Source organism: Paramisgurnus dabryanus, chromosome 9, assembly GCF_030506205.2.
Source record: "Paramisgurnus dabryanus chromosome 9, PD_genome_1.1, whole genome shotgun sequence".
NCBI lineage: Eukaryota > Metazoa > Chordata > Actinopteri > Cypriniformes > Cobitidae > Paramisgurnus > Paramisgurnus dabryanus.
Window position 1 is genome coordinate 14862476 of NC_133345.1, and position 27476 is coordinate 14889951.

The window sequence follows — 27476 nt, forward strand, 5'->3', positions numbered from 1 at the left end:
AGTCCCATTCATTCAGATATGAATGTTTTTTCGCATTCGGCAAAATAAAGTAATTAAATCAAGACGAGCTGAATATCATACACTGTTAAGACTAAACACTGATATATCATTAACATTATAAGAAACTCTGTTCAAAGTTGTTCAACTCCGGAATGGTAATGTTAATTAATAAAGATATTAAATTGTATTAATCATTATTTCTTTATTATTTTGTGTTTGTTATAAGCAGACAGTTATATAAAACACGTAGGCTAATGTTACTTTAGTAGGATTTGTATATTTTATTTTGATTTGTTAAAATTAAATTAATAAATTACATGTTCTGTCATGATTTTACATTTAAAGCAAAATATTAAACATTACAAACACGCGTATCCAGAGCACGTGCTACTGCAACGCCCAAATGCATGAAACAGACACTCCCATCTCTGGAATAGCCTGCATCATTTTAATCCCGTCCGAATCAGTACATAAAATCACAGACGTCCTGGGGGACACGCTGAAACTCAAACGTCGTTTGGAAAACTAATCCTGTCCGAATAGTGCTTAAGAAGTTCAAAACTTTCAACTCTCTGCTTTGTCCTCCTCCCACTCCACTCACTTCCTGATTGTCAGCTGATGGCTTTGCAAACTTTTTCACTAACAAAACATCATCCATCAGCAACCAATTTTCCACACCACTAACCTCAGAACACACTACACTCACATCCATCTCTCCTTTTTTCTCTGCTGACCGACACTGAAGTTACAAAACTTCTCTCCACCCACCCCTCTACCTGTCCCCTCGACTCAATTCCCATCCATTTCTTACAGGCCATCTCGTTGTTCATTGCCAAAACACTTGAAAGAGCTGTTTCCAATAAGGTATCTTTCTTTCTATCATTGAACAACCTACTTGATGACAGGCTGTCAAGCTTAAAATGCAACCACTGCACCGAAACAGCACTGCAGTCGGTTAGGGAAACATGAAGGCTAGCTTAGACGGGATACAAATCCTTGGTTCTGATTCTGCTAGACCTGTCAGCAGCCATTGACTGAGTCAACCATCAGATCCTGCTAGCCACCCTGTCGTCGCTAAGGATCACAGGTACTCCTCTCCGATGTTTTGCATGTTATCTCTCATATAGATCCTTGAGGGTTTCGTCGAGGGGCACGTTGTCACCAGCCCACCAGATGGTCACTGGGGTCCCTCAGGGATCAGTGCTTGGTCCACTCCTTTTCTCCATCTACACAACATCCTTAGGACCTATCATACAGGCACATGGCTTTTCTTACTACTGTTATGTTGATGACACCCAGATCTTCTTATCATTTCACCCAGATACCATAGCAGCACACATTATAGACTGCTTAGCAGACATCTCGGCTTGGATGAAGAAACACCACCTCTAGGTGAACCTAGTGAAGACGGAGATGCTTGTTTTTCGAGTACAACCCAAGACACAGCACGTCCTATCCATTCACATTTGCAACACAATCATTATGCCTAAAACTGACAGAAACCTCAGCATAATATTTAATGACCATTGACCATGACTGTCCTGATTACATTACAAAGACAGCGCAATCGTGTTGATTTGTTGATATCTTAAAAATATTACTAACACTATTTCTCTTATCAGGTATTGTTTTGGAATAGTGAAAACTTGTAACTAGGTATTAGCACAAGTATTACGCCCTCTCTATGACGAATCACTTGATTATTTCCTAATCTTTGTATGTCGCTGTTTAATGCTTAAATTCAAAATGTCTAAATATATACGTCATGTTAGCAAGACACAAGTTAAAAGTAGTTGTCTTTTGGCTAAATAGCTTTAAAGCACTGGTAGTTTAGTCATTTGAACCCCACTTACCTCCACACAAGTAAAAAAACACAACTAGAATACGACCTATGGTAATAAACATATAGGTGATGTACAAGTAATAAAATACTAATTCATTTCCCTAATCTTTGAGGTAAATTCCCTACGTCTCTGGATGGTGAAAACAACATCTCACATTGTTCATAACACCCCTTAGCATTAAAAATAATTATTTACTCATTTAATTTGAACAAAAAACATTGCATCATTTGTTACTGTATATCAGCTACACTCACACAGTTATCAGAGATCAACCAGTTAAGTAGTTTTTTAACAACTAATTATTATTTAGCTTGTGTCAGAAAAAATCTTTTGTTATTGATTCTTTCCCGAAGTCTACTGGAAGTGGGCCACAAAAGATGTGTCTTTATGTTGTTGCCACTGAAACCATCAATAATCTATATTTGTTTGTATTTTTGCCATACAAGAACAGAAGAAGAGACTGAATGTTGAATTGAAATTTAAAAAGGAAGGGGATGTTTGTATTATTTTATTGTCTCTTCAAGTAGAAAACATGTAGTGAATCCACATTGATCGAACTACCTGCTGATTTTGACATAGCTAGTATTCAACATTGTGATGTGTTCCCTCAACATTTGTAAACCAGATAAACTAATCTGAAAGGTGTTTCTAGATCAGAGTGATCCAGTCCAATTTTGCTTTTAAAAAGATTGTCAGATGGTTTACCTGATCCTGAATAGAAAAACATGGGATTTCCAAATCTGGACCATTTTGATTCATTGTGTTTGTTTTGTTGAGCTAAGTTTGCAATTTCAACTTGAACTTACTGTTGTTTTTTGTGGTTTCTCACAGCTGGGGGGATGTGGGATACTTGGAGTGGGAGTTTGGCTGTCCATTACCCAGGGAAACTTTGCTACACTATCGTCTTCACTTCCATCACTGTCTGCTGCCAACCTCCTTATCGGCATTGGCAGCATCATCATGGTGATTGGCTGTCTGGGATGTGTGGGTGCAGTCAAAGAAAATCGTCCATTACTCCTGAGTGTAAGTACATCATTATAAGGTACATTACATCACAAACATCCACTAATGTGCTTAACAAGAACTGAACAAACAAAACATCCCATATAGAATCCCATAGAACCAGGAATGATTAATTTGCTTGCATTAAATATGTAATAAATATGTGAGTGCTCAATTATGAAATATTTAGTTGGTAAAGTAGCATGGTTTAAAATGTGAAGCATTTTGAAACTGTAGAAACCGACAGATCAAATTCCAGCTTGAAAATGAATCTACTTACAGTTGAACTGAAAAAATAGATGTATCGTTTCTAGGTGACAGTAATAACACTGTATAGCCAGGAATTCAGATGAGCAACCGCTGGAAAGATTCATCATCTGTGACATTTCCACTCAACTAAGGAACAGGTTTACATGACCAGCAGACATCAGCTTGTCAAACTTTTCCATACAATGAAAACATAGCAGCTGACCTGTGGATCACAAGTTTTAACAAACTCCAGAAAATTATAAATGTTTCATGTTCCTGTTGCTCAGTTGGCAGTGCAAATGTTCTTGTCAGGAATCAAGATGGGACTTTGCAGATGGGGTTTGCTAGTATGCTCACTGAATGGACGGCATGCATAAATGGTAAATAATACATGTGCAAAAAAGTTTCCAATCTGTATGAGATATTATCCCTGATAGGATAGAAAACAGAAAAAAAGTTTAGATGAAAGAGAGTCACCATTAAGACCTAGAAGTTTGGCCTGATGGTCTGAACCCCAGAGCTCAGGCAACAGTCTACGATCACGTGTTGCCCTAGCACATGACCCAGATGGTACAGGAAGGCATTGGGGGTTTTGACAGAGTGATGAATTCCTACATTTTTAATCTTACACAAGGAATGTGGGGTTGGAGCATTACATGAGTCAAGAGTCCAACTAAAGCAAACTGATGATCACCATAAGGACAGATCAGTGGATTGTTTAACTACTAACCCAAAATCTGAGTGATGTTTGCCTTAACTAGCTTAATCAACAACTTTTCACTTTTGGTCTTAATTTGACATTGAAATAATTCATTTATTTCACATTTAGGAATCAATGTTTTTAGTCCTCTTTACTTGCACAGCTGTAATATTTATTTCCTGTCATGATCGTTCAAGGACAGAACCTAGATGCAGGTGGCGGATGAATACACAGACTTACCAGACACCAACAAAACAAAAACCCAGGAGGGGACAAACAACTAGGAAAAGCCTTCATGTAAACACCTAAATCAATACGATTGAGGACGATCGGATGCAAATTTGGATCGTTTTAAAGGGGGTGGTGTACTCCGATCTGTGGTCCGATCCGCAGAAGACAATTATGCATGTAAACACGTGAATCGTAGTATTTTCTCAATTGGATGCAAAAATACCGTGTGCACATGCATTCGTGCTCAAGTTCACGTCTTATATTAAACTTCACGCATCACGCATTATTAGGGTAACGTTACTGGGGTAATGCAATGTACATTCTGCCGTGTTTATGTGTACTTTAATAGCGTTGTGACTTTTGAAAAGTGTGTTTTCATCACCTATATCTGAAAACTTCTTAAGAAATATTTTTTAAAACTCTGCTTTGACTTTAATCCAGAGATAAAGCGTGAACTCGACGAGAGATGTGGTCCGCAGCAAGGCGTTGCCAAGTCCTCTGCTTTTTTCAAGTTTAGATTTGAATAATTATATATGTGCATATATGCTGTATATATTCAGCATATATGTGCATATAAGCTGCATATAGGTTTCATATATGCACATATATCCACATATAGGTTCTTTCCATGTGGGGGGGTTTGAATGTCCATTTGGGATGGTTCTGATACGCGAATCTGGCAACCCTTGCTGTGCGCTTGCAAACCAACATTTTAATCAGATTGAAATGTTAAGGGTGCATGTAAACTGTATCCTTTAATCGGATTAAATTCAATCGGATCGACAACATTTTGTGCATAAACATAGCCAGTGATTATCCAAAACGAATAAGAACAGGACAGCAAACACAAGGGCATTAAATGGGGAAGCAAATCAAGAGTGGAACAGGTGACATGAATCAAACAATAACAAGGTGATTAACGAGGAGGCAGAGTCAGGAGACGAGACACGGAAACACACAGCCCAAACCATGTGCTGCCACACAAAACATTGTACTGCCAGAACCCTGTCACAAGGAGCTAGAAACTATGAGAGGACAAGATCCTGACAATTTCCAGTATAGCCCCATAGAAAAATGCATAAAATATGGATATAGTCTCATGAACATAATGGATGGATTTACACTGTTGAGATGAGCTGGAATCACCTCAGAGACTATTACTGCCTGCAGCTAGTGTGTGAGGAAGATGATTTATGATAAAATATTCTCATGTCCACATGGGAGATGATGATGTTTACATAATGATGACCTCATCTCTCTTGTGTGGATACACCAGGGGCCCGTTCTTCGTACGTCGCTTAATACATCCGAGATCAAATGAGACATCCGAGAAGTTTAGATCTGGCTAATTATAATCTCGCTTATTTGGTTCTTTGAACACCACTGCTGTTGATGATTATTATGGCAGGATTGAATTATCTGAGATCACTGCGCGTTCGTGCACTGCAAGAAAAGTCAATACATATCGATAGTAGAAACACTCTCAGCCACGCTGTGATTGGCCAGTTGTTACAATGGCCAAGAACACGCCCATTTTTAACCCCTGCAGTCTGAGAGCTATTGATGGAAGGTTGTGAACTTTTTATGTGACTGAATTTAAAAACCCAGTTAAAGCTACTTTAGTACATAAATTACCATAAATAATGTAAAATTTTCTGTAAAAATATAATCTTGATATCTTTACTATGCTTGTCAAAGATTGAAATTAATGATTGTAATTAAAATTTGATGCTTCTAAAGTACTTTAAGTCTCTTTTAAAAACAGTTAAATGCTATTTTGTCTGTTTGTAACAGCAACTTAAAAAGCAGAATAAAAAAACACAGGTGGTGGCCCTCCATCTTCATGTGATGTGCTGGCAGGAGTGATGTCTCTAAACTGGCTGATTGTACAGATAATCTCTGGAGCAGTTGCTCTTTCTTAAACCGACAGCCAATGCAACAATTTAATTCCTGATAAATAAAATTTTAATTGTAGTGTATTATAAGATAGTGTTTTCCTCTCTTTTGTGCAGTTGTAGATAATACACCAACACTTTTAGCAGTTTCCAATAATGTGGTAAATAAAGTATGATGTGCAGTATAAGGGAATGGTAATGTTATTCTACATCAAAAGATTATAAAATACAACCGTTTCTGATAGCAATGCACATGACAGTAAAGAAATCCTCTCAGATGGTAGTCCTTTAGAGAAACTATATGCAAGTGGTTAAATAAGTTTACTTCAATTGCATTATTCTTAACTGATTTCTGACTATATTAGCAAAATTAGCAGTATTCCACGTTAACTGAAAGTCCTGCATCTGCTTAGTCTGCACAGAAAAGTGTAGTAAAGAAGATAAAGATATGTGAAAATATGTGCAAAAAACTTATTTGGTTATTTTGGTCATTTTTGTCACAGAACAGGGACAGGGTAACATATTTGTAGACAACGTTTTAAAGATAGAACAGATAGAAATTACTAAACGAAAACCCTTTCATGCATGACATTGTAAGCTACTTGACAATCTAAAGACAAAACTAAAATAGGAGATTAGTTTATTCAAATGAAAATTATTTCACACTGAGTAATAGTCTTTATTGTACATAACATCTATTAGTGCTGGGTATGATTAATTGCTGTTTTTATTAAGGAAAATTCAAACAAATTTAAAATGAATGTGATCAGCATGTCATTCGTTTAAGAATAATAATCAAACAACTGTTACACAAAAACAAGTCGCACAAGTACAGAAAAAATATATTTGTTATATTATATATTTTTTAAATAACATCGCTAAAAGATTTAATTAATATATTCTTTTTTTATTACGTGTTGAATTTGAAAAGCTCTTTATATTAGTCATGCATCTTACGCAGATTGCGCTCGTATAATGAAGAATACGCGACTGCGTCAGACTTTCCGTATCACATCCGCTTAAAAAGGTACAAACTAATCTTGTTTATATGAAATAAGCCTGCTCCCGAGCAGGTTTGAGCTTACGGACCTGTTGCTATGACACCAAGTTTAGAATGAGCTTCGAAGAACCAAATAATCCAAGATCATGCCAAATCATCAACAATCAAATCCAACTAACTGAGTTAGCGACGTACGAAGAACGGGCCCCAGGATATTTCTGGGTTTTATTTTTATGTACTAAGAAAGAAATAAAGAGCATGTAACAGAATAAATATTTAAGAATACACTTTTATCCTGTGATTCAAAGTGTTTTATGTTTTTCTTTTACATTCCATTATTCAACAACAGTGATTAAAATGAAATATGTTTGTAGAAATTATCATAAAAATATAGTGTCTGCAGAAACCATGATACACATCAGCCACCAAAGGTAGTACAGTATGCAACGATTTTTTCCACACAATGAAAAAATTGTTTAACAATAAAAGCTGTAAAAATGCTACAATGTATTTTGCATCATACGATAACTATAGAATTTACAGTCCAAATGTATATCATTTTACAGTTTGTGACTTTTATTTAACCATAAAAAATTTGAAAGATGTGATTAGTTTATTTTACAAGCTATGTTTAAAGATGAAATTACAGTGCTATATATCTTTAACTGTAAAAATATATGCAACTGGTTCACAGAATTCAACATTAAGGTTTTTACCTGTAGTTAAACTGCAGATCCCTGTTATCTACCACAGCTCGGCTCACAAGCCGCAACAAAAAGGAAACAACGTGTCAAAATAGATTATCAAAACACAAAACAATGTGACACAAGTCAAGGAAAGTAGGCCCTGCAATGGAACAGAACTTCTTAAAAATTACCATAAAAACTCATCAGCAAAGCGTCATTGGCAGGGAAATGTTTTCCCTTAATTGATAAGATAACTCGTCAATGGTGGGGTAAGAGTTAAGAGGATCAAAAGAATACAAAAAAGACTTAGGCCTAGTCCACATGGAGACAGGTTTTTTATAACCAGAGTTTTTCCTCCAAAAAAATCTCGTCCACACATACTCTGTGTAAAAGAAGTCTCTGTCCACATGAAAAAGCAAAAACATGCTACAGTATCAAGCACTGTCAAGAGCATGCAACACCAGCAGGTAGCTATATAACCCAAATCGTAAAGCACACTTGGCCAATCAGAAGCCTAACAAAAAGTTATTACCGTTTCTGTCGCAAGGCAAAAACCCTGGTTTTACTATCTACATGACAACACTCCAACGTTTCTTAAAATCCTCACCCTGGCAGGGGTTTTCAAAAATGTTCGATTTAATTTGTGTGGACGAACAACCAAACCACGTAACAAAAGGTCACAGTTATAAAAACACCCGTGTCCGTGTGGACTAGGCCTTAGTCAGCATTTACGTGGAGCAGTGAACCCTAGACAATGCGTCAGCTACCACAGTGTCAGTACCTAGGACTACACAAAATGCACCAGTGAGTCAACTATTGATTTGAGCACTGCAAAGAATGTAAATAAGTGAGGGGATTGTGATCGGTATACACAACCAGCCGAGCTAAGGGCTCCTTCTCAACCACAGAGTAGTTTAACTGATAAGAGGAGAACTTTTTTTAAAGAAATATAACTGACAGGATGGTCAATGCCTTCATCATCAGATTGTAACAATACAGCCCCCACATACATTAGTAGCATCCAGAGATAGGGACAAGTCACACATGGTTAAGTAACTAGTGAAATAAATGGCTTCCTTAATTTGAGTTGTTCATTCTTTTACAAATAAATTTTTTTTGTATCATTAATGATTTTTCCAAGGGTTTAGTTTTATGCACACAAAATATGTTTAATTAAAATAATTAACAGATTAAAAAGCTATTGGCTGGGCGAGAGTCATAGACCTTACAGCACAAGAAGAAAACATTTCTGGAAAATTCATATTGCTTTCATCAGGACCTGGGAGGGGAGAAACAGATTTTTCTGCACTGGATTCATCTGTCCTTCAAAAGTGTCCTCCTTTTCTGGAATATAAAATTACTCTTATGTGTCAAAATATAATCATCAGTTAATTCAGCAGCATTCATTTTAGTTTTTTTCACGTTCTATTTCACCCCCATGTGGTGAGGGGTATTTATGCACTGACTCCCGCTGCACTGAAAAAATGTATAATTCAATTGACAAATTTTAAGATAAGTGGTTGCAATCGATGTATTTAAGCTACATTTAATCAAAAAAGAAAAGAGCTTTGTCTGAAACTGCTCCCTATCCACTATATAGTGCACTATATCGGGTGTCGGCCAATTTGTAGTGGTGTCCGAAACCTGAGTGAACAACTTCATTCCCTACATTCGTTCACTACGTTTTACCCACAATGGACTCTGATTTTGAGAGTACATTCGATGTACACTCGCTCACTCATATTTCCCATGATGCAACGGGAGAAGAACGCGTAACTTGAATCAGCTGAAGGATACTGACAGTAAACACCAAAAAATTACGTTTATACACTTTTGTTAGTTGTTAGTTCTTTTTGTCAGTTATTTTCTACTTTTTTAACATAAACAAATAAAAAATAATTGCGATATCTTTTATTTAAAATCTTATACACATTTTTATTAAACAATAAAAAACAGCAGTAAATAAATATGATAAGCAGTTGTTTTGCTCTTTTTATTATCAACTAATACCATAAACATGACAAATGTGAAAAACAGTAAGAAAGTAAACTTTACCATTTCACAGTACAATCAATAAAGACTCACAGGTGCTTATGACGAATCTCTGCGATATCTATCTGACGCATGATATTTACGTCAGTGCCCAAAATCGCTCACTCATTTTCATTTGCTTCTTCCCCATATAGTGGACTCAATTGTCATTCCCAATATAGGGAATAATGAATGAGTGAACAAGTGAACGGTTTCAGACACAGCTAAGGAAAAAAGAACTTGTTTAAATGTAGCTTAAAAAAATTACTGATTACTTAAAAAATAAGTACATTAAATTAATATTTTTTTTGTGTGGTAGAAAAGCAACTAGGAAGCTGGGGACTTGCTTATACCATAGACATAAGCCGTTTCTCAATATGCGTTCTTGTCTGTACTTGTGTTCTTGTGGACTTGTGAAACATCATCAGTCGCGGCCCAAGTACTGTTCCAATTCAAAGTTCGCATCAAGCCCAAGTTCACATAAAATCCCCGGATGTGTTCTTGATCCGCCCATTTTATCGAGGATGCATCAGAGGAGACTTGTGTGGACTTATGACAGCGAAGTTTCCCAGAATGCATTTCGCGTCAGGAGTTCGTTCTTCCGAGTCTGAACTTGCAAGTTCGAACTACGAAGGACACAATACCTGGTGAACAGGGCTGGAGTGGGACTCATTTTCAGCCCTAGTGTTTCATGCCTTAGGCCCACTTTAGTTCATATCGACTGTATTAAAATAATATATTTTAAACTTCAGTATTCTATATAAGTCTGCAGTATTGCACTGTTCTCTACAGCAGGGGCGATTCTAGGATTTTCATTTTAGGGGGGCTCAGCCCCCAGTAAGGGTATGATCCAAAAATATTATTTAACTATTAGGTTGTATACTACTAACCTTATTGTCATCCACTATTCCATTGTATTCCCTGTGTGTCACATATGGGACTAGAAAATTTTCATTTGGGAATGGAGATTTTTTTACAATGAAGACTTCCTGATTCATTATTCACTGTGCAAATACACATACACATTTCCAGTACAAACACATCATTTTACTGTTTGCATTTCTATGCTCACATAGAAACCTTAGCCAAGGATTTTTTTTGACAAAATAAACTTTTAACCAGAAAATAAGATAAATGTGTGTGTTAACATAAATGTAAACATAAACCGGATTTGCTAATCTTGGTTAATATTATTAGTTGATAGCCACTGTGTTAATCTGGGAATTATACAGATCTAAAATATAGAAAAGGGGACTGACCAACAAGTGATCTACCTTAATACTGAGATGCAGTATGATTTGGTTTTCAGGACAGGGTTTTGATTAAGCCAGGACAAGGCCTTAGTTATATTAGGATGTTTATGTAGTTTTTACAAGCATACCTTACAAAAATATTACAAGCATACCTTACAAAAATATTACAGGTGTGCATCTTGAGACAAAACAATGTGACTGATGTATTTTAAGATATGTTAGTGTAAGCTACTTTTAGTTAAGAACTAAAACTCAAACAGGCATTTTAGTCTTGAACTAGACTTAAGCCCTGTTTGGGAAACAGCCCCTATGTCTATACTGTAGGTCAGGGGTCTCCAACCTTTTTATAAGCAAGGGCTACCACAATGGATAAAACTATCTGGATGGGTACTTACTTTCTGATATAGTTTAATCAAAACTATTTTCTTTTACATGTTGATACGTTTAAGTATTGTTTAAAATGTTAAGATAGGTAAAGCAAGCCAAGCTAATATTAAAAATACCACATTGAACCCTCAAAAACTTACTAGGAATACACAATGCCAAAGACAAATACACAGGTGCCTTACACGTTTTAAAAGTAAGGAGTTCAAATTTTGAAATATTAATATTTTAAATGAAATGAAACAAACATATTTAATAAGCTATACTTTACTTATATTGTTAGATTTTAAAAAAGTTATTTTACTGCAAATATAAGGTGAAATGCCCATTAAAAGCTCGATTTGCACGTTTGATCCAACGTTTTTTTCCACACAAAAAAAACTAGTTTTATAAAAGGATACACTTCACAATAATCTGGTATTTCGCTGCATGAAATGATCTGCCTGATGCGTTCAGTACAACAACCTTAAAGCAATGCATCACGCCAGCACCTGACTTAAAAACCTGTAACGTTAATAAGCAATATAGATGCGTGCTTTTACTGGTAACTTGACTGACCTGCTCCCTTCTTGGCGAATATTTCTGTGATTGATTTTGCAGCATCTCGCTGCGTCTGTCTCTCTCTGCGTCTCCTTTGTGCTGCATATTTGTTAGATAAAGCCAAAAAGCAGTGGGTTGCCGCCGTTTGGTCATGTGGTGGCATTTTCTCACCGCGATTGACTGACTCGTAGATTTTAAGAGGTCCGTCATTCATTCATATCATATTATTTCACATGTCAACCTGAGCTGACTGCACGGCAGGTTAGAACAGCCGCCAGGTCAAGATGGCCAGTCCGCCCTGTACTACTGATGTTCGCTCTGCTCGGCCCCCCTGCGGATTGAAAAACGCGCTAAATCCATTCTGACTCAGATCAGGGGAGGAGCCGAAACTTGACGCAGCATTCCGCCTTTTCTAAAGAGTTTTTATAGGGGACTGAAGCGATCACAAATTAATGAATCAAATATTTTTTTAGGGGGGCTGGACAGAATTTTAGGGGGGCTGAAGCCTAGTGACGCCCCTGCTCTACAGCCTTGCAATTCATTGTTTTTTTATATATCATCTCCAATTCAATGTAAATACAGTCACCTAATTATAATTTTGCCACAATCATGCAGCCATACCAAAAGGTATTTAATATTATTAAATTAAACTTATTCAGAAACTACTCAAAGGGAACAAATGTGTTTGTGTTTTCCCCTAAAATTTATTCTTAAAAAATGGTGGGTCTTGAGATTACCTGTTGGGTTGAAAACGTTTGGAAGCCCCTGATATTTTTTATTACTTAGATCATGTATATTGCCAAATAATGTAAGGTAGCCCTACTTTCTGTAAAGAAAAAAATAAATCGAAATGTTGTTTTATTTGAGTAAACATCATATTCATGTGAAACTTTGAAGGTATTTTTCCAATAAACTGAGATGAGTTTTGCATCAAATAGATTTTTGTTACATAGCTACAAGCCGTGTACATTACCAGTCACACATCTCCCTCTTCCCTCTTCTGTTATGTAAATGTATTTATTTTCTTTCATAGGCAAACACTATTTATACTCATGCATAACAAGTTCTTTTTAAACCCATTTCCCCTAAAATACCCTAACCGTGACTAACAAATGTGAACCTCAAGATCATTCTGCTCAACCATCAATAATACGTTCTTGTGTCAACTGTCTTGTCCCTCTGTAATCTGTCTGTTATTTTATCTTATGTTATGTGTTGCACTCTGTAAATGGTGCTTTAATCCCCCTCCCCTTATGTGCACTGTATATAAGTATATCTATTGTCTGTATTGTAAAAATAATTTACTTTATTTAAAAAAAAGTTGTCATCCGAAAAGGGGGAGTGTTGGTGGGCAAAAAATAGATTTTTTTTACTCTTGCAATAGATGATTTTAAAGAATGACCTTTTGTAGATCCTTATCTTTTTAGAGGCTGTTCGCATCAAATCCCGCTCAAGTTAATTTTAAATGTATACTCGTGGTAAGCACACTCAAATATAGACGTGTCTTAAAAAACATGTGTTCACAGAAAGTGAGACTGGTAGCAAAGGCAGACGCCAGTCGCTTTGAAAAGCAGAAAGCGGCACATTCTGCTTTTTCCATGTGTTTTAAATGTTACTGAAGCCTAATGCAAGAATTTTTCCGAAAAGTTGTTGAGAGACACTGAATTTGGACATAAAGTGTTGGGGAAATTACGCGAGTGTGAGTGCAGGCAGCTCAGGGACATCAACCTTCAACCCAGTGGCATGACAACACCGGCCCTCCTGTTAAAAAAAACATACCGACCCACTAGGAATTTTCCCTGTGCTCCTGATTAACCAATCAAGGGCCTGCTGGTGAATGTGTTCACAATTGGTGAAATTGGTGAAATCTTTTTTTTTCAGAATAAGCACTGGGAGCCTTTAATATAGGTTTATTATATATAAAATTCGTACTGGAAAACTTTGCACGCTGAAATGAAGTTGATACTGTATCATTATTCGATTTTCTGAACTTGAAGCAGTGATCTGCAGACAGATCGACCTACAACATCAAAGTAATGTGAGAGTGATTTGTATACAGCGCATGCCGAGCTTTCTGCTCTCATACTACTTGATGTTATCCACCTTATTTTTTTTAAATAAATGTGGGTGCTGCCATCTTTGAGCTCCTTTGTGTAAGACTTCCGGTGAGCCACTAAAGCTAATGGAAGTCATATTGCAAGGGCAACACATCCTCATCCCATGGCGTCAATATTTGAAGCCACTTGACCATGCGTCAATATGTTACGCGGAGGGTATACCCTTCGCGTCATTTTTTGACGAACTGGGGACTTCAATACTATTAGGTACGCGAAATTAAACAGTTGTCGCCTGACATTGGGGTTAGGGATAGGTTTGGGTAGGGATGTCATTATGTAAATCTAACCCTAAACCGACGCGAAAATGGTAAGAAAATGGTACGAAAATAGGAAAGAGAATTTCGCGTACCTGATAGTATTGAAGTCCCCAGTTTGTCAAAAAATGACGCGAAGGGTATACCCTCCGCGTAACATATTGACGCATGGTCAAGTGGCGTCAAATATTGACGCCATGGGGTGAGGATGGGCTGGCAAGGGACATGAGTTTGCCGTTTTGACTGGCTTTTTAATGTTTATTATAAAATTCAGGAACACTGGCATAATTTGTACAGTTTAAACGCAGTAAATCTCTAAATGTAATCCACCCACAAGAGCTAAATGTGTATGATCTCTATCCACACATCCATCTATAAAAAGTTTCATAGAAACTGACAGTAAACAATAAATACACCCTAACCCTATAGACCTGATAGGAGCCAGAGATGTTTGTGTTGGGGAATATGATCTAGTGATATTGCTGTCTGCTTTATAATTTTTATTTAAGTTTAGAAAGATCTGTCAAAAAGGCTCATAAAATAAAAATAATGACGGATGAAACATGAACCATCACATTCTGACCAGCTGTCCTCTCATTGTCTCTCTGCAGTTCTTCATATTGTTGCTCCTGATTCTGTTTTTGGAGATTCTCTTCATCATCCTCTTCTTCGCTTATCAAGATCAGGTAAGTGCAAAGTCCACCCATCTTGAAGGAATCAGCAGATTACAAATTCTACAGGAAGAGAATTAAAACCTTTTAAAATATGAAGACAGGAATAAGGCTGTGGTTTTTAGTTGATTGAAATATAGAGGTTACTTATCCAGTGGACTCAAAGGGGTACTTGATTTTGTGTATTGTAAGTCAATAAAAATGTGTTTTACACAACATTGCATACTGTAACATTTCTCATGCAGTATTTCTAAGACCGATATGAAATCTGTCTTAATCGTCTTCTGTTGAGAAATTTATATTCCAGTCAACAAATCAACTTTCCGGATCTTATTTAGTATTTATTATTTTTATTATTATTTAGTTTTTACTTACTTATTCAGCAAACCCATCCAAACCAAACTTGTTGAAGACATTGAAAATATTACTTGTCAGACATCACAACAGCAGAATGTTTGGTTAAAAAGTGAAAAGTGAAAAGCTCTTTAAAAAATTAAACATGATGCCTATCTACATCTAAATTTAGTGACTTTTTCAGGCTGTTGTAAATTACTTACAGTTAATCTGAATGCCATTTTGACATATTTATCAAAATCATCTGCCATGTAAAAAAAAAGGTGGGTCGTGCAAAGTCGCTTGGCTGTAGTAGTGGTGAATGACACACAAAAAGTTTCAAGGCTTAAAGGGGCCATGTCACAGGACTTTTTTAAGATCTCAAATAAATCTTTGGTGTCCCCAGAGCACATATGTGAAGTTTTAGCTCAAAATACCATATAAATAATTTATTATAGCATGTTAAAATTGCCACTTTGTAGGTGTGTGCAAAAATGTGCCGTTTTGGGTGTGTCCTTTAAAATGCACATGAGCGGATGAAATTCAAACACTGATCACAATGATGGTGGTTTGTTGAAACTGAAACTCAATTGTTCTGTGAATTATTTTCTCTCTGCACTAAATGGCAGTGCTGTGGATGGATTAAGGGGTGGTTTTATTATAATAAGAGCTCCTTATGACATCATAAGGAGAGACAAATTTCAACAACCTATTTTTTCATGTGCTTGTAGAGAATGGTGTACCAAAACTAAGTTACTGGGTTGATCTTTTTCATATTTTCTAGGTTGATAGCAGCACTAGGGACCCAATAATAGCACTTAAACATGGAAAAAGTCAGATTTTCATGCCATGGCCCCTTTAAGGTTTTGCTGCACAGTGCCAGATCTCGGGCTGTGGAAACAAACGGCTTGTTTGACTTTAATGCAGCACAGCAAGAACCCACAGACAGACTACGTCAAATTACAGTGAGAGTGATTCAAAACATCATATTGATATGTCCAATTTGACTCGCTCTGGTGGTACTTTGTCATTTCTTGTGTCGCCGCAAATGTGAGTTCATAAGTTTGTCTACCAATGGTATGCGAGGAACACATCATTTACTCTCAACCAAACAACATTACTAGCCAGTCAGAAGTATAATGAGGCGGACTGTTAATAGCCATTTATCAAGTGACGATGTATCATTAGCTAAAATGCTGAGAATGTGAAATAAATGTATGAATCTGTAAATTTAAGTATAATGTGGGTTTATTATCAGTAATCAGTGTTGGGAGTAACGCATTACAAAATATAATATATTACAGTAATATTTTAGTTTTTGCTGTAACGAAGTAATATAACGCATTACTAATAAATTTTTGGTAATATTTTACTCGTTACAGTCTTAGTAACGAGCGCGTTACAACAATGCATTTCAAAAATAGACGTGTTATTTTTATATTTTATTTGACCAATGCGCGCGACCAGCATCCACACAGGAAAAAGCTGCGGGTAAAATAGTAATGGCTGCGTCCCAAACAGCATACTTCCATACTATATAGTAGGCGAAAAGCACTACTTCTCGTACTCTTTGCCTACTATATAGTATGGAAGTAGGCGGTTTGGGACGCAGCGTATGTCTGTTTCCAGGTGTTGTATGCAGCATGTTCATTTTTACTTTAATGTTGTATTTGACGCGTTTCTTAAAGAGCCGAATCTGGGAAGTCTGCGGCTGTATAAGCATTAACTAAAGTGGTCGCAATCATGTCCGGTAGCGCCGCATACGCAAAATTCTGCGAATGAGAGCACTAAGTAAAAGCAACAGAAAGTTTCTATCGGTCTCCTGTGCTGCTTGAACCTCAGAAGTAAAGAAACTTTTAGAAATCTTGCCAGTAAAATCCATATCAACAGCAACAATGACAAGGTAAGCTAACGTTGCTATGGTTACAGTCAATATACATAATAGATTGCTAGGCTATTCCTATGCTATCTACAGTTTTATTACAAACAGCAACCTAAACTACAACATAACATTAATGTAGACTTAAACATGGTTATTTAAATAGTACATTTAAACATCACTGTTTTACCAGCCTTTGTATGGGAGCCTATATTCATTGTTTGGCAAAAAGCAGTGTTCCTCTGTGTGTCTGTGTTTTATTAAGCAATTATATGTTAGCCTACATGTAATCCTTATATTGTACTGAAATGAGCTGTATTCCTTGAGGTCTGATCCTCCAATAGCACTTTTTGATAAGTTGTGTCAACCCAGTGCATGCCAGGTTTGTGCTGTGAATCTGAATTAAAAGTGAATTAAAGAATAGAAATGAAAAGAGGTTGCGTGTCTTGCCATGTTATTAGTCTATAGGTTGCATTATAGTGGGCTCTAGCTCTATTGTGTTTGGTTATGTGTACCATAATTTACCAGACTTTTACCAGATAATTTGTCCATGTTTATGACTCTGACAGTCATTGTTACTGTTTTTTTGCCATAAGTCTTCACTGTGCCTATTCAAAGCTCGAGGGCCAACACATAACTTCTAGATTTATAAGCATCAATAAACTACATTTTAACATTTTATAATGCCTAGTCATACTTCTGTTATTTTGATGAAAGTAACTCAAAAGTAAAGCAAAAGTAGTGTAACTCATTACAGTTCAGAGTCAGTAATATTGTAATGTAACTAATTACTTTCAAATGTCAGTAATTTGTAATATATAATGTATTACACTTTGGAAGTAACTTGCCCAACACTGTCAGTAATGAACTAAGCAATGTAATCATTCACATGCACGCACGCACATACGCACGCACGCACACACACACACGCACGCACACACATACAAATGCACGCACGCACACACATTCTGGTTTCCATGTTTTGTGGGGACATTCCATAGACGTAATGCATTTCATACTGTACAAACTGTATATTATATTACCTAACCCAAACCCTAACCCCAACCATCACAGAAAATGTTCTGATACCTTAGCTTTTCAAGAAACATCATTTTGTTTGATTTATAAGCTTGTTTCCTCATGGGGACCTCAAAATGTCCCCACAAGGTCGCAAAAATACTGGTATTCCTATCTTTGTGGGGACAATTGGTCCCCACAACGTGATAATTACCAGGTACACACACACACACACACACACACACACACACACACACACACACACATACACTAAAGTTGCCTAATCACATGCCTGTATGTTTCTTTTTGTTTCAATAGGAGTTGCTTCACAAGCACGTTTTCCCTCACGACAGACATTCAGTCCAACAGCTCGTTCTTCACGGTTTTTGAAGTTTCCATAAACTCTCAAAGCTCAGGGCTCGCAAAATTTTAAAATCCCTTATAGCCCTTCGGGCAGACACTCTTTAATTTTTGGTAGCCCGAAATGAATATAAGTAGCCCGAATAAAAAATACACTGTTTAATGTAGAATATTGATAAATCCTGGATTTCCATGTAAGCCAACGATTCCTGCCCATCCCCAGCTAACAATTTGGTTCCCAAAACGTTCCCCTATTTTCCAAGGTTTTTGGTTAGCCAGGAATGTTTTCTTTAAGAAAATAAACATTCCCCTAATGTTATTTTTAGGTTATTTTAACATTCCCCTAATGTTAAAATAACATAATTTTTATATTACTGAAATATTATATGAATGTATTATAACACAGGTTATTTTTTATAAAAAAAAATACCTCAACACATCACACATTGTATTTAGATAACATGGTATTTTATCAAATATATAAACAACCAGTGACTTTAACACAATATAAAAGACTTAAAGCAGATTTATTAAAAAGGAATAAACATTTAATTCGCTTAAAGCGTAACTAAACCCCTGGTCAGAGCCTGACTCCACCCACTGGCAATATTTGAAAAATGCAAGAAAAGTGGGCAGATCCCAAGGAGATAGAGGGGACGAACTTAAGTGTGTGATGAGATCGTAATAAGGGCGTGGTGATCTTGAACCTGCTTACGTCACGAGTCATTTTTTGGACCCACCATCCAATAGGAAAATTCAACTGCAGTAGCCACCGTTCAACCTGAAGAGGGCAGCGCTCAGACGTTTTTACACCATATATTGTAGTATTGAAACACTTTACATCCAAATGTCAAAAAACTTACTAAAATCAACGAACAGCACTAATAAAGCCCCATTCTTACAGATCATTAACTAAAAAAAGTTGATTTAGGGTTTAGTTACTCTTTAAGGTTAACGGATCTTACCAAAGCCGTTTATTTTCGCTAGAATAATGTTAGACTCTGAGGTAAAACGAAATGACAAACACACATTCTATTCGCATTAGGTAAACAGATCTTACCACTGCTGTTTAGTCACCTATCAGCTTGTAACATCATACTCTCAATAGGCTAGACGTGTCAAATCGATCGGAAATCACTCAAACATATTTTCCTTCTCACATATTTAAGTTACTAACTGAATAAAGAAAAAAGAAACGCTAAAACAATGTTAGTCTATGAGGTAAAAAGGAAATGACGCTATTTTATTAAATGACTTGAGTTCGCGCAAGCAGGTGCTCGTGAAGAGCGAAGCTGGGAGAAGCGCATGCAGAGGGTCGCGCGCATATCAGACGTGCACATTAAAGGATGGGTTTATTTATGCTTTCACTTCATTTCCTGACAGTTTCACTTGTTACGTGAGGATAATGACTGACAAGAAGATGCCGAAATAAATGCAATATAATGACCTAACTAAATCTGAGGCAAAGCAAAAACATTAAAATATTATTTCCTCCCAAAGATAGCTCGACGGGCAGGGCAGAGATACATTTTGGTAGCCCGACAGTAATTCACAATAGCCCCGGGACGTTGGGCTAGCGATTTTGCGACCCCTGAAGCTCTTACATTTCCTCTTTTTCAGTTGCTTAAAACATATTAATATCACATAACACTGTATTCAGCACAAACTGTGTTACAATGTGAGTAACATGTATGTACATGTTTGAATTTTTAAGGAAATTATGCGTATGCATGGTTAGTAAAAAATATTTTAAAAGTTGCTGAAATAAGGCCAAGGAACACAAATACTAAACATTTTCACAAACAAATAAGTACTGGATCTTGTAGAGTTGAGAATTACAAAAAGAATTAAAAAACCATTTTACCCACTCGTTCACATGATATATTGTTCACAACAATATATTGATTTAACTTTTGTAAGACACTTTTTGTTGTGTAAAGGAAATATGCAAGGGAGGGTCAATGGTCATGAATATTGATTTGATTCACACCTGAGGAGATGAAGACCCAACCCCCTAATGCCTCAATGAGGAATGTTGTGCTAGAATGAATTTCAGGAGACTTAAAGAGAAAATGTTTTGTTTGTAGTTTAATAACAAAATAGTGTACAATAAAATATAAATAATAAGTATCAAATGTACATTTTTGTAAACATACATTTTAGCGGACCACTTTGTCTCAGTTTGGAAAACAGTTGCTGTAGATACAAGTGAACATCACATGACTGGCATTTCCAAAATCTTCATACAAGCAATGGTAAGAAACTTTTGAGTGATACACATCAGAGCTTCGCAATGAGCTTTTACATAAACTTCATGTGGTTCATGTTACCATATAACCTTAATGTCCAAAAAGTGTAAATATCATTTTCAACTTCATGGTTTTGTGCTGTGTGCGGTGTAGTACTGTAACAGCTGAGAGTGATACAGACCTGTGAGAAAGTTATGAACAGCTGTTAGCATATATTGTCCACAGAACTACCACATAAGCTTACATACATAACTGATGGGTAAATATCACTGATAACACTAAATTCAGATAAATTATCACATACATAAACTAAATTTAGAACATATCCTGAGATGAACATCTGCAGTGATAACTTCTATAAAAAGCTGTTTTCAGATGACTGTTTTCAAGTGCCCAAGGACTGATTGTCTAGCTTCTGTTTTTAACAATGTTTTAATTAGTGTATTTCTGTAAGCATGCATACAGAATGGCATCGCATCAGTCATGTGTAAACAATGGCGTCGCGTGTAGCACAATGTATGGAATCTTATTACAGCACACACTTAAAATATCCTGTAGTGCAACCTTACTGAAAGTTGCCTTCAAGAAAATGGTATGTAGGTATCCTGTGGATCATCGCATACAGTAGAGCAGAGCAGTGGCGGTTCCAGACAAATTTCACTAGGGGGGCCAAGGAGGGGCCAGTGTTTTACCAGAGGGGCACATTAAAAAATGGCAAGAAATTATATTTAAAGATTATAGGGGTGGTTACAGGAATTAGTTTAAGCCAGGACTATGCCTTAGTTTAAATAGGAAATATAACTTGTTTTAACAAACATGCCTTACTAAAAACATTACTTGTGTGCATTTTGAAGCAAAACAAAGGGCACTGATGTATTTTAAGATATGGCATTGCTAGTTTTTTTTAGGTTGGACAGCTCTTACATTTATTTTAGTCTAGGACTAGTCTAATCCCTGTACATGAAACCATCCCTTAAACTGTATTTTACTTTACAATCATATACATATTTATTTAATACAGGTGCAAAAGATGAGCTGGGCTCTCATCAGCTACCTTTTTCAGTAGTCAGGGCACTGTGGCTAGGTAGTCTGCCATTATGCCAAAGGTTAGTTACCTAAAAATTCCATGCAACACAAAAACCAGTGAGCATCGATGGTCCCCTTACTGGAAATCACGTGACCTTTTCTAAAGCCCTCCAACCGAAAATCATGCGAGCCTACTCAATAAACTTTATGAAATGCAAACATTTAAAAAGACAAACGTTTGTTTTAGTTTAAATATAAACACACATTGCTAGACAGTTAGGGACCACAATCTACTCAATATTTAAAATAATATTTATTTTCACACGTCACAGGAGAATAAGTGAACAGTGTCCCAATGTCAAGTGAGCTAGAGTCCTTACCAGTGCCCAAACCTGCATACACTTTCACAACATCGGGAGATTGGGAACGAATTGAGACACTCGCCGAGCAGCACCCGCAGCCAGCTAGAGTGCAGTGGTTGGGTGCGTCGCTCTAATTTGCCAGTGTAGAACGTTGCGTCACATTAGTTCCGCTTTTGGCGCTCGCATGTAAAATCAAAATAAATGTATACTTTTTTATTTGGTCAGCACGGGGTGGCCACAGGGGTGGCCAGGGACATGTCTACAGAGGCACGGGCCACCCTTGGCCTCCGTGTAGAACCGCCACTGGAGCAGAGGTCCCCAACCACCGGGTCACGACCCAGTACCGGGTCGTGGACAAGTTGCCACCGGGTCGCAAGAACGTCCCGAAAAAATGTTTGTATAATAGCCACGTTATCGCTTAATCGGGTATTTTGTACTTTAAGAACCGACTTCAAATAACAAATAATTTCTACTTTTGTACAGGGCCGTGCTCTCTCTTTTTCTCCGCCTCTCTCTCTCTCTCTCTCTCTCTCTCTCAGCACATCAGCGATCACATTGCTGTCATTAGAGTTTGAGCATACAGTACTTTTAAAACACAATCGATCAAAGAATTGCGGAGGTATGACTTTATGAATCATTTGCAAATGTACGTTGCAAATCATGTAAAAATGCGGAGACGTTCAAGTGTGTGACATTCGCAAATGACTGAAAAGTAATTATTTTATTCTTCTTTAAAACAACTTCAGAATTATCCATCGATCGTAGCACCATTATCAAAATAAACTATTAGGCTAATAATATTTTAATGGCTACACTTTTAACGTAGGTTTGAAAGGAACTTAAACAGTCCTGTGTCAATCATCATTAAAATCATATGGTAAACGCGAGTCTCCGTGCCTCTGCGCCCATCCGCAATTCTTCTGGCATCTCTCCTCCTTCACTGCATTTTTCTTCTGTTCTATTACTTGGAATTGGGGCTCGAGCCCGACCAAGATTCGAGCAGCCTTCGAGAACAGCAAGCCAAGTTCGTTAAGGTTTCATTAATTATTAAGACTAAATGGGCAGGCAAACTAGTAAAAACAATGAAAGTAAAAAAAAAAACAATCCGCCAAAATATAGTTTTTCACGTATATAGAAAATATACTATAGCCTAAATAAAGCAATTAATTTTCCTAATGCATGGTTGTTATCTTTACTTCCGTTTAAAGCGTACATTTCGAAAAGGAGGATTTTCAGCACTTTGTTTGAACAGCAACTCAGCGATCCCAATCCCCCCCCCAATCTCACTCCCGGTCCACGAAATTTTTTAAAGTTGAAACCGGTCCGCGGTGAAAAAAGGTTGGGGATCCCTGCAGTAGAGGACGAAGCCAGCCCCACTCCTGTAACAGAGATCAGCCACCCTTCACCCAACTGCACTGAAACCGTGCCCATTACAGACGGAGAGCCAGAGTCTGCAGTGACTGAGCCTATCATCACCCCATAGCCTCACTGAGCATCTGGCCATGTGCGTGAGCCAGCAAAACACTGTGTGTTGCCATGGGAGTCTTGGTACGAGGGCTTAGAAGAAAGCCCCACCCACACTCCCACCACTGAGGGTGAGCTGCAACTGCACTTTATTTTAATTGACTGTGTAAATGAATTTTTCTGCTGTCGGCAGCCTCCGCTGGTCCCACCCTGCTCTTATTCGCTTCCTCTGGTCCCACCCAGCTCTCCTTCATCTCTTCAGCTTCCACCCAGCCTCCCTCTCCCTCCTCTCCTGTTTACTTTAGCCAAATCATCAGCCCTGGGTTCGCTGTCTAGAGATCCCTCAGCTCACCCTCAGCACGCTATTGCCTTTGGGTCTGAGGCGCGCAGGATCTCCAGCTGTCAGCTACCTTAAGACTTGAGCATCCCTTGTCTTGGGGTCCAGCCAGGCTCATGGATTAAAGTTTTCCGTCACTAGACGGATTTCTGTCAGTTGCAAAATTATTAAATTCACTTTTTTCATTAAGACGACGTGTATTCACCTTTTTAAGTGGGATGTGATCAAAGCCTGGAGTGGAGCCAAATCACGTTCCTCTGTCCACTGTAAGCGTTCTGTAATCACTACGCACCGGATCCACTCCGGGTTTTCTGGCTGTATCACGTTAAGCTGAGGTAAATCTTTATATCAGCTAGCATGGACAAACTTATAATGCAGGAAGGCTCTGATGCTTTGGAATCTGCCAATGGGGTAAGCTATTTTTTCTTGAAATAAGTGTTTACATTTTTTTTTGGCTTACCCCATTTGACCAATCACAGGCTGGGTAGAGTGTGGGGAAAGATATTTCCCATATCGCAAAATATCCTGGACGCTAGCACCGTCTACATATAACTGGACCAGAATGGGGCAAACGACTGCACATATGGAATTTGGAATTGAGCAATGGTTTGTGTAAATTTATTTAACTGTTGCTGTTAATGTTGCAACATTTCTCAATTCGCTCAACTCTTGACAGCTGTGGGTGCTTAACCATACCATCAGGGGTCCCTCCACATACCCCAAACTGAAGACCAATGGGAAGATTTACTACGCTCCTCGTTCCTCCTGACATCCCCTCTCATTCCCACCTAATTGCTTCACCACGGACATCTAATAATGTAGCAGTAGGCTGGCTACGAACCAACTGTTTGAACTCACACCGCAAAGTATTATCAGATATGTGCACCACAAATTGGTCCCACAATAACATTTCAGCATCAATAATAGCATTGAGTCCTATCCTTTCAAAAAGAGCCATAAGCACAAGGGAGAATTCTAACAATGCCTCACCCTCTTGTTGCTATCTAGAAAAGAAAGCCTCTTTTAAAGTGACATATGATTGTAAAAACCCATAAATATCTCGCAATGCCTTAATGATTTTAACAATTAATTTCATTCCTTCTAGGGCAGTTGTAGCCTAGTGGTTAGAGTGTCGGGCTTGTGACCTGAGAGTTGCTGGTTCAAGGGTCACGACTGGTGGGTTGTGACTGTGGTGCCTTTGAGCAAGGCAACCCCGCATTTGTGTATTCACTGGATGGGTTAAATGCAGAGGTTACATTCCAAGTATGTATTACCATACATTGGCAAATGTGTCACTTTCCTCCAAGTTGTCAAATATAAAGTAGAGTTGTTCCAATTCCGATACCAGTATCGGAAATGCGGCCGATACCACAAAAAATTCTGGCATCGGAATCGGCGAGTACTTGAACCCATGTACCGATCCGATACCATTTTCTTAATAAACCTAGTTATGCCCGTTATAGCTTACACTAAAGCTAACACTGCAAAGCAAAACTCATTTCTTCTTCTGCTCTGAATATGAACAACAGGAAGTTACCACACGCGTGACGCAACCATTGTTTACTTAGAGCGGCGAAGAAATGAAAGCATGCAGCCGTATGTCCGCTGTTTGTTAGTATTTCAGACTAATAAAACATCGACATGTCTCAACGGAATCCGCGCCCGCAGATTTCGACGGAGAACTCCGCAGATTTAATGCCCGTGATTGACAAGCACACATACCCCGCGCTTGAGATTTGAGATGTCATTGACAACAAGCAAACATTAGCCTGGGTGCCAGCCGATCTTAGCCCCGCCCACCACATTTTGAAAAACGGGAAGATCGGTCTGGCGTTTTTCCGTTGAGGAGCTACTATGCGAGTCCCAAAACTGGCCGACGAATCAATTGTGAGGGCGGGCTTTATATGATGAATGACAGATGATCAACAGTAACGTATCAACCACGTCACCAAAGAGTGCGTGTGTTGAATCTGTTTACAATGAAATGGCTGCCGCTGGAGAATTCAGATGTGTGGATTCTGAAATTGAGTCTGTTCTAAAAGATATCGACAGAGCATTAAAATGAGGAACAGAGAAACGCGATCAAGGCATTTGTTTATGTTTTCGCCGTCATTCCTAGGGGATTCGGCAAAAGTTGGTCGCACTTAATGATGTTTTATTAACAAAGTTCGGGAGGAGCACGTTCAAATAATCAACCTAATTACCTTGTAACTATGACCAGCTGTCGACAATCAGCAATCAGGTCTTCACCTGATCGGCATCAACAGAAACCTATATAGACTGAAAATCAACTCACCCTCATTCCTTGATAGTTTCAGCATCCCTCCACCTCCCCTTCTCCGCACGATTTACCTAGTCACATTACTAACCAGAACAGGGGGGATTATTCTGGGTTCGGGCCTAAGGCCGAGCCCGGAACCCTCTCCCCGCCAGGAGGCGCTCCGGGCTCAGGCCATTAACGAGCTCGGAGCCCTCTCCTCGGACAGCACGCCAAATACGCATATTAATAACCTTGTTCAGAATTATTTGTAAGTGTGAACTCGTGAATGGAGGACAAAGTTAAAGAAGCAACTGAAAGGGGTATCACGGCGATGCAACTCGGCGTACACGACGAGATGGATATAATTAGCGGTCGTTGCCAGCTTCTTTTCGGAAGCCCGGAATCGTGACTGCTGAATAAGTGGAGGGACATGCTAGGCTCCGATATTTTTCAAGCCAACATAATGGGTAGCTATCGTTGTGGATGAAGTTCACCTAACGTACAAATGGTAAGAGATAGTCTTATGACTTAGTAAATACTTAATGTTGTGATATAAATGAAATGTTGTAAACATAGTAGGTGTTGATGTACGTTCGCTAACTCAGACTTAGTATAATTACAATGATGTTAGTATCATTGTAGCGAAATTACTAGCAGTTCGGTCAGGCTGCAAAAGACGACATTTCAACATATGTCACACACTCCGTTGCTCTGATTGGTCATAGGTCTATCCAATTGAGTGGAGAGGCATTTTTCGGTTGAGACACACCTCATAATTTTAGCTCAATGGAGCGGTATCAGACTCAAATTCTGACTAGAATTGAGTATGACAACGTCAGGCTAAGTAAACATACATACCCTCATGCGTTTGTGAGCAGCATTGACAAGTACATGAACCCTGCGCGTGCTGTTTGGTGTGATTGTTTTTAATGATAAGAGTATGAACCGTTTGATATATGAGATGAAATAAAACTTACCACTGAGTTTTACCGCAGATCTTACTTGTCTCTGTCGTCTATGTGACGCGAAACTCAGCACACATCATCATTTCAAATCAATTTACAAGACGAATGCTCTTGTTATGTTTAATATAAAGTTTACATTGCGTTGTAAAAATGATGAAATTATCTTCATACGTGCTTAATTCATAATAAGAACGTATTAACACAAGCTTTTATTCTGCTATAATATATATTAACAATAATATATGTCATTTTAGGCTACAAACTATAATTCTATCTTGACATGCACATTATCTGGTTCATGTTGGTCCAGTTTAATTCAGAGGACTCATTGGTTTGGTGTATTCATTTTAATTGTAAGCCTTTAAAA

General features: G+C 37.8%; 1 protein-coding gene across 2 annotated transcripts in view; it reads left to right on the plus strand.

The window, feature by feature from the left end:
* Window positions 1-27476, plus strand: part of tspan4a (tetraspanin 4a) — a 63737-nt gene that overhangs the window by 21218 nt on the left and 15043 nt on the right. For both annotated transcript variants that reach the window (XM_065270014.2, XM_065270012.2), the window contains 2 exons: window positions 2676-2867; window positions 14798-14872. In XM_065270014.2, coding sequence (XP_065126086.1) covers window positions 2676-2867; window positions 14798-14872 — 267 coding nt within the window. The remainder of the gene's footprint in view (window positions 1-2675; window positions 2868-14797; window positions 14873-27476) is intronic.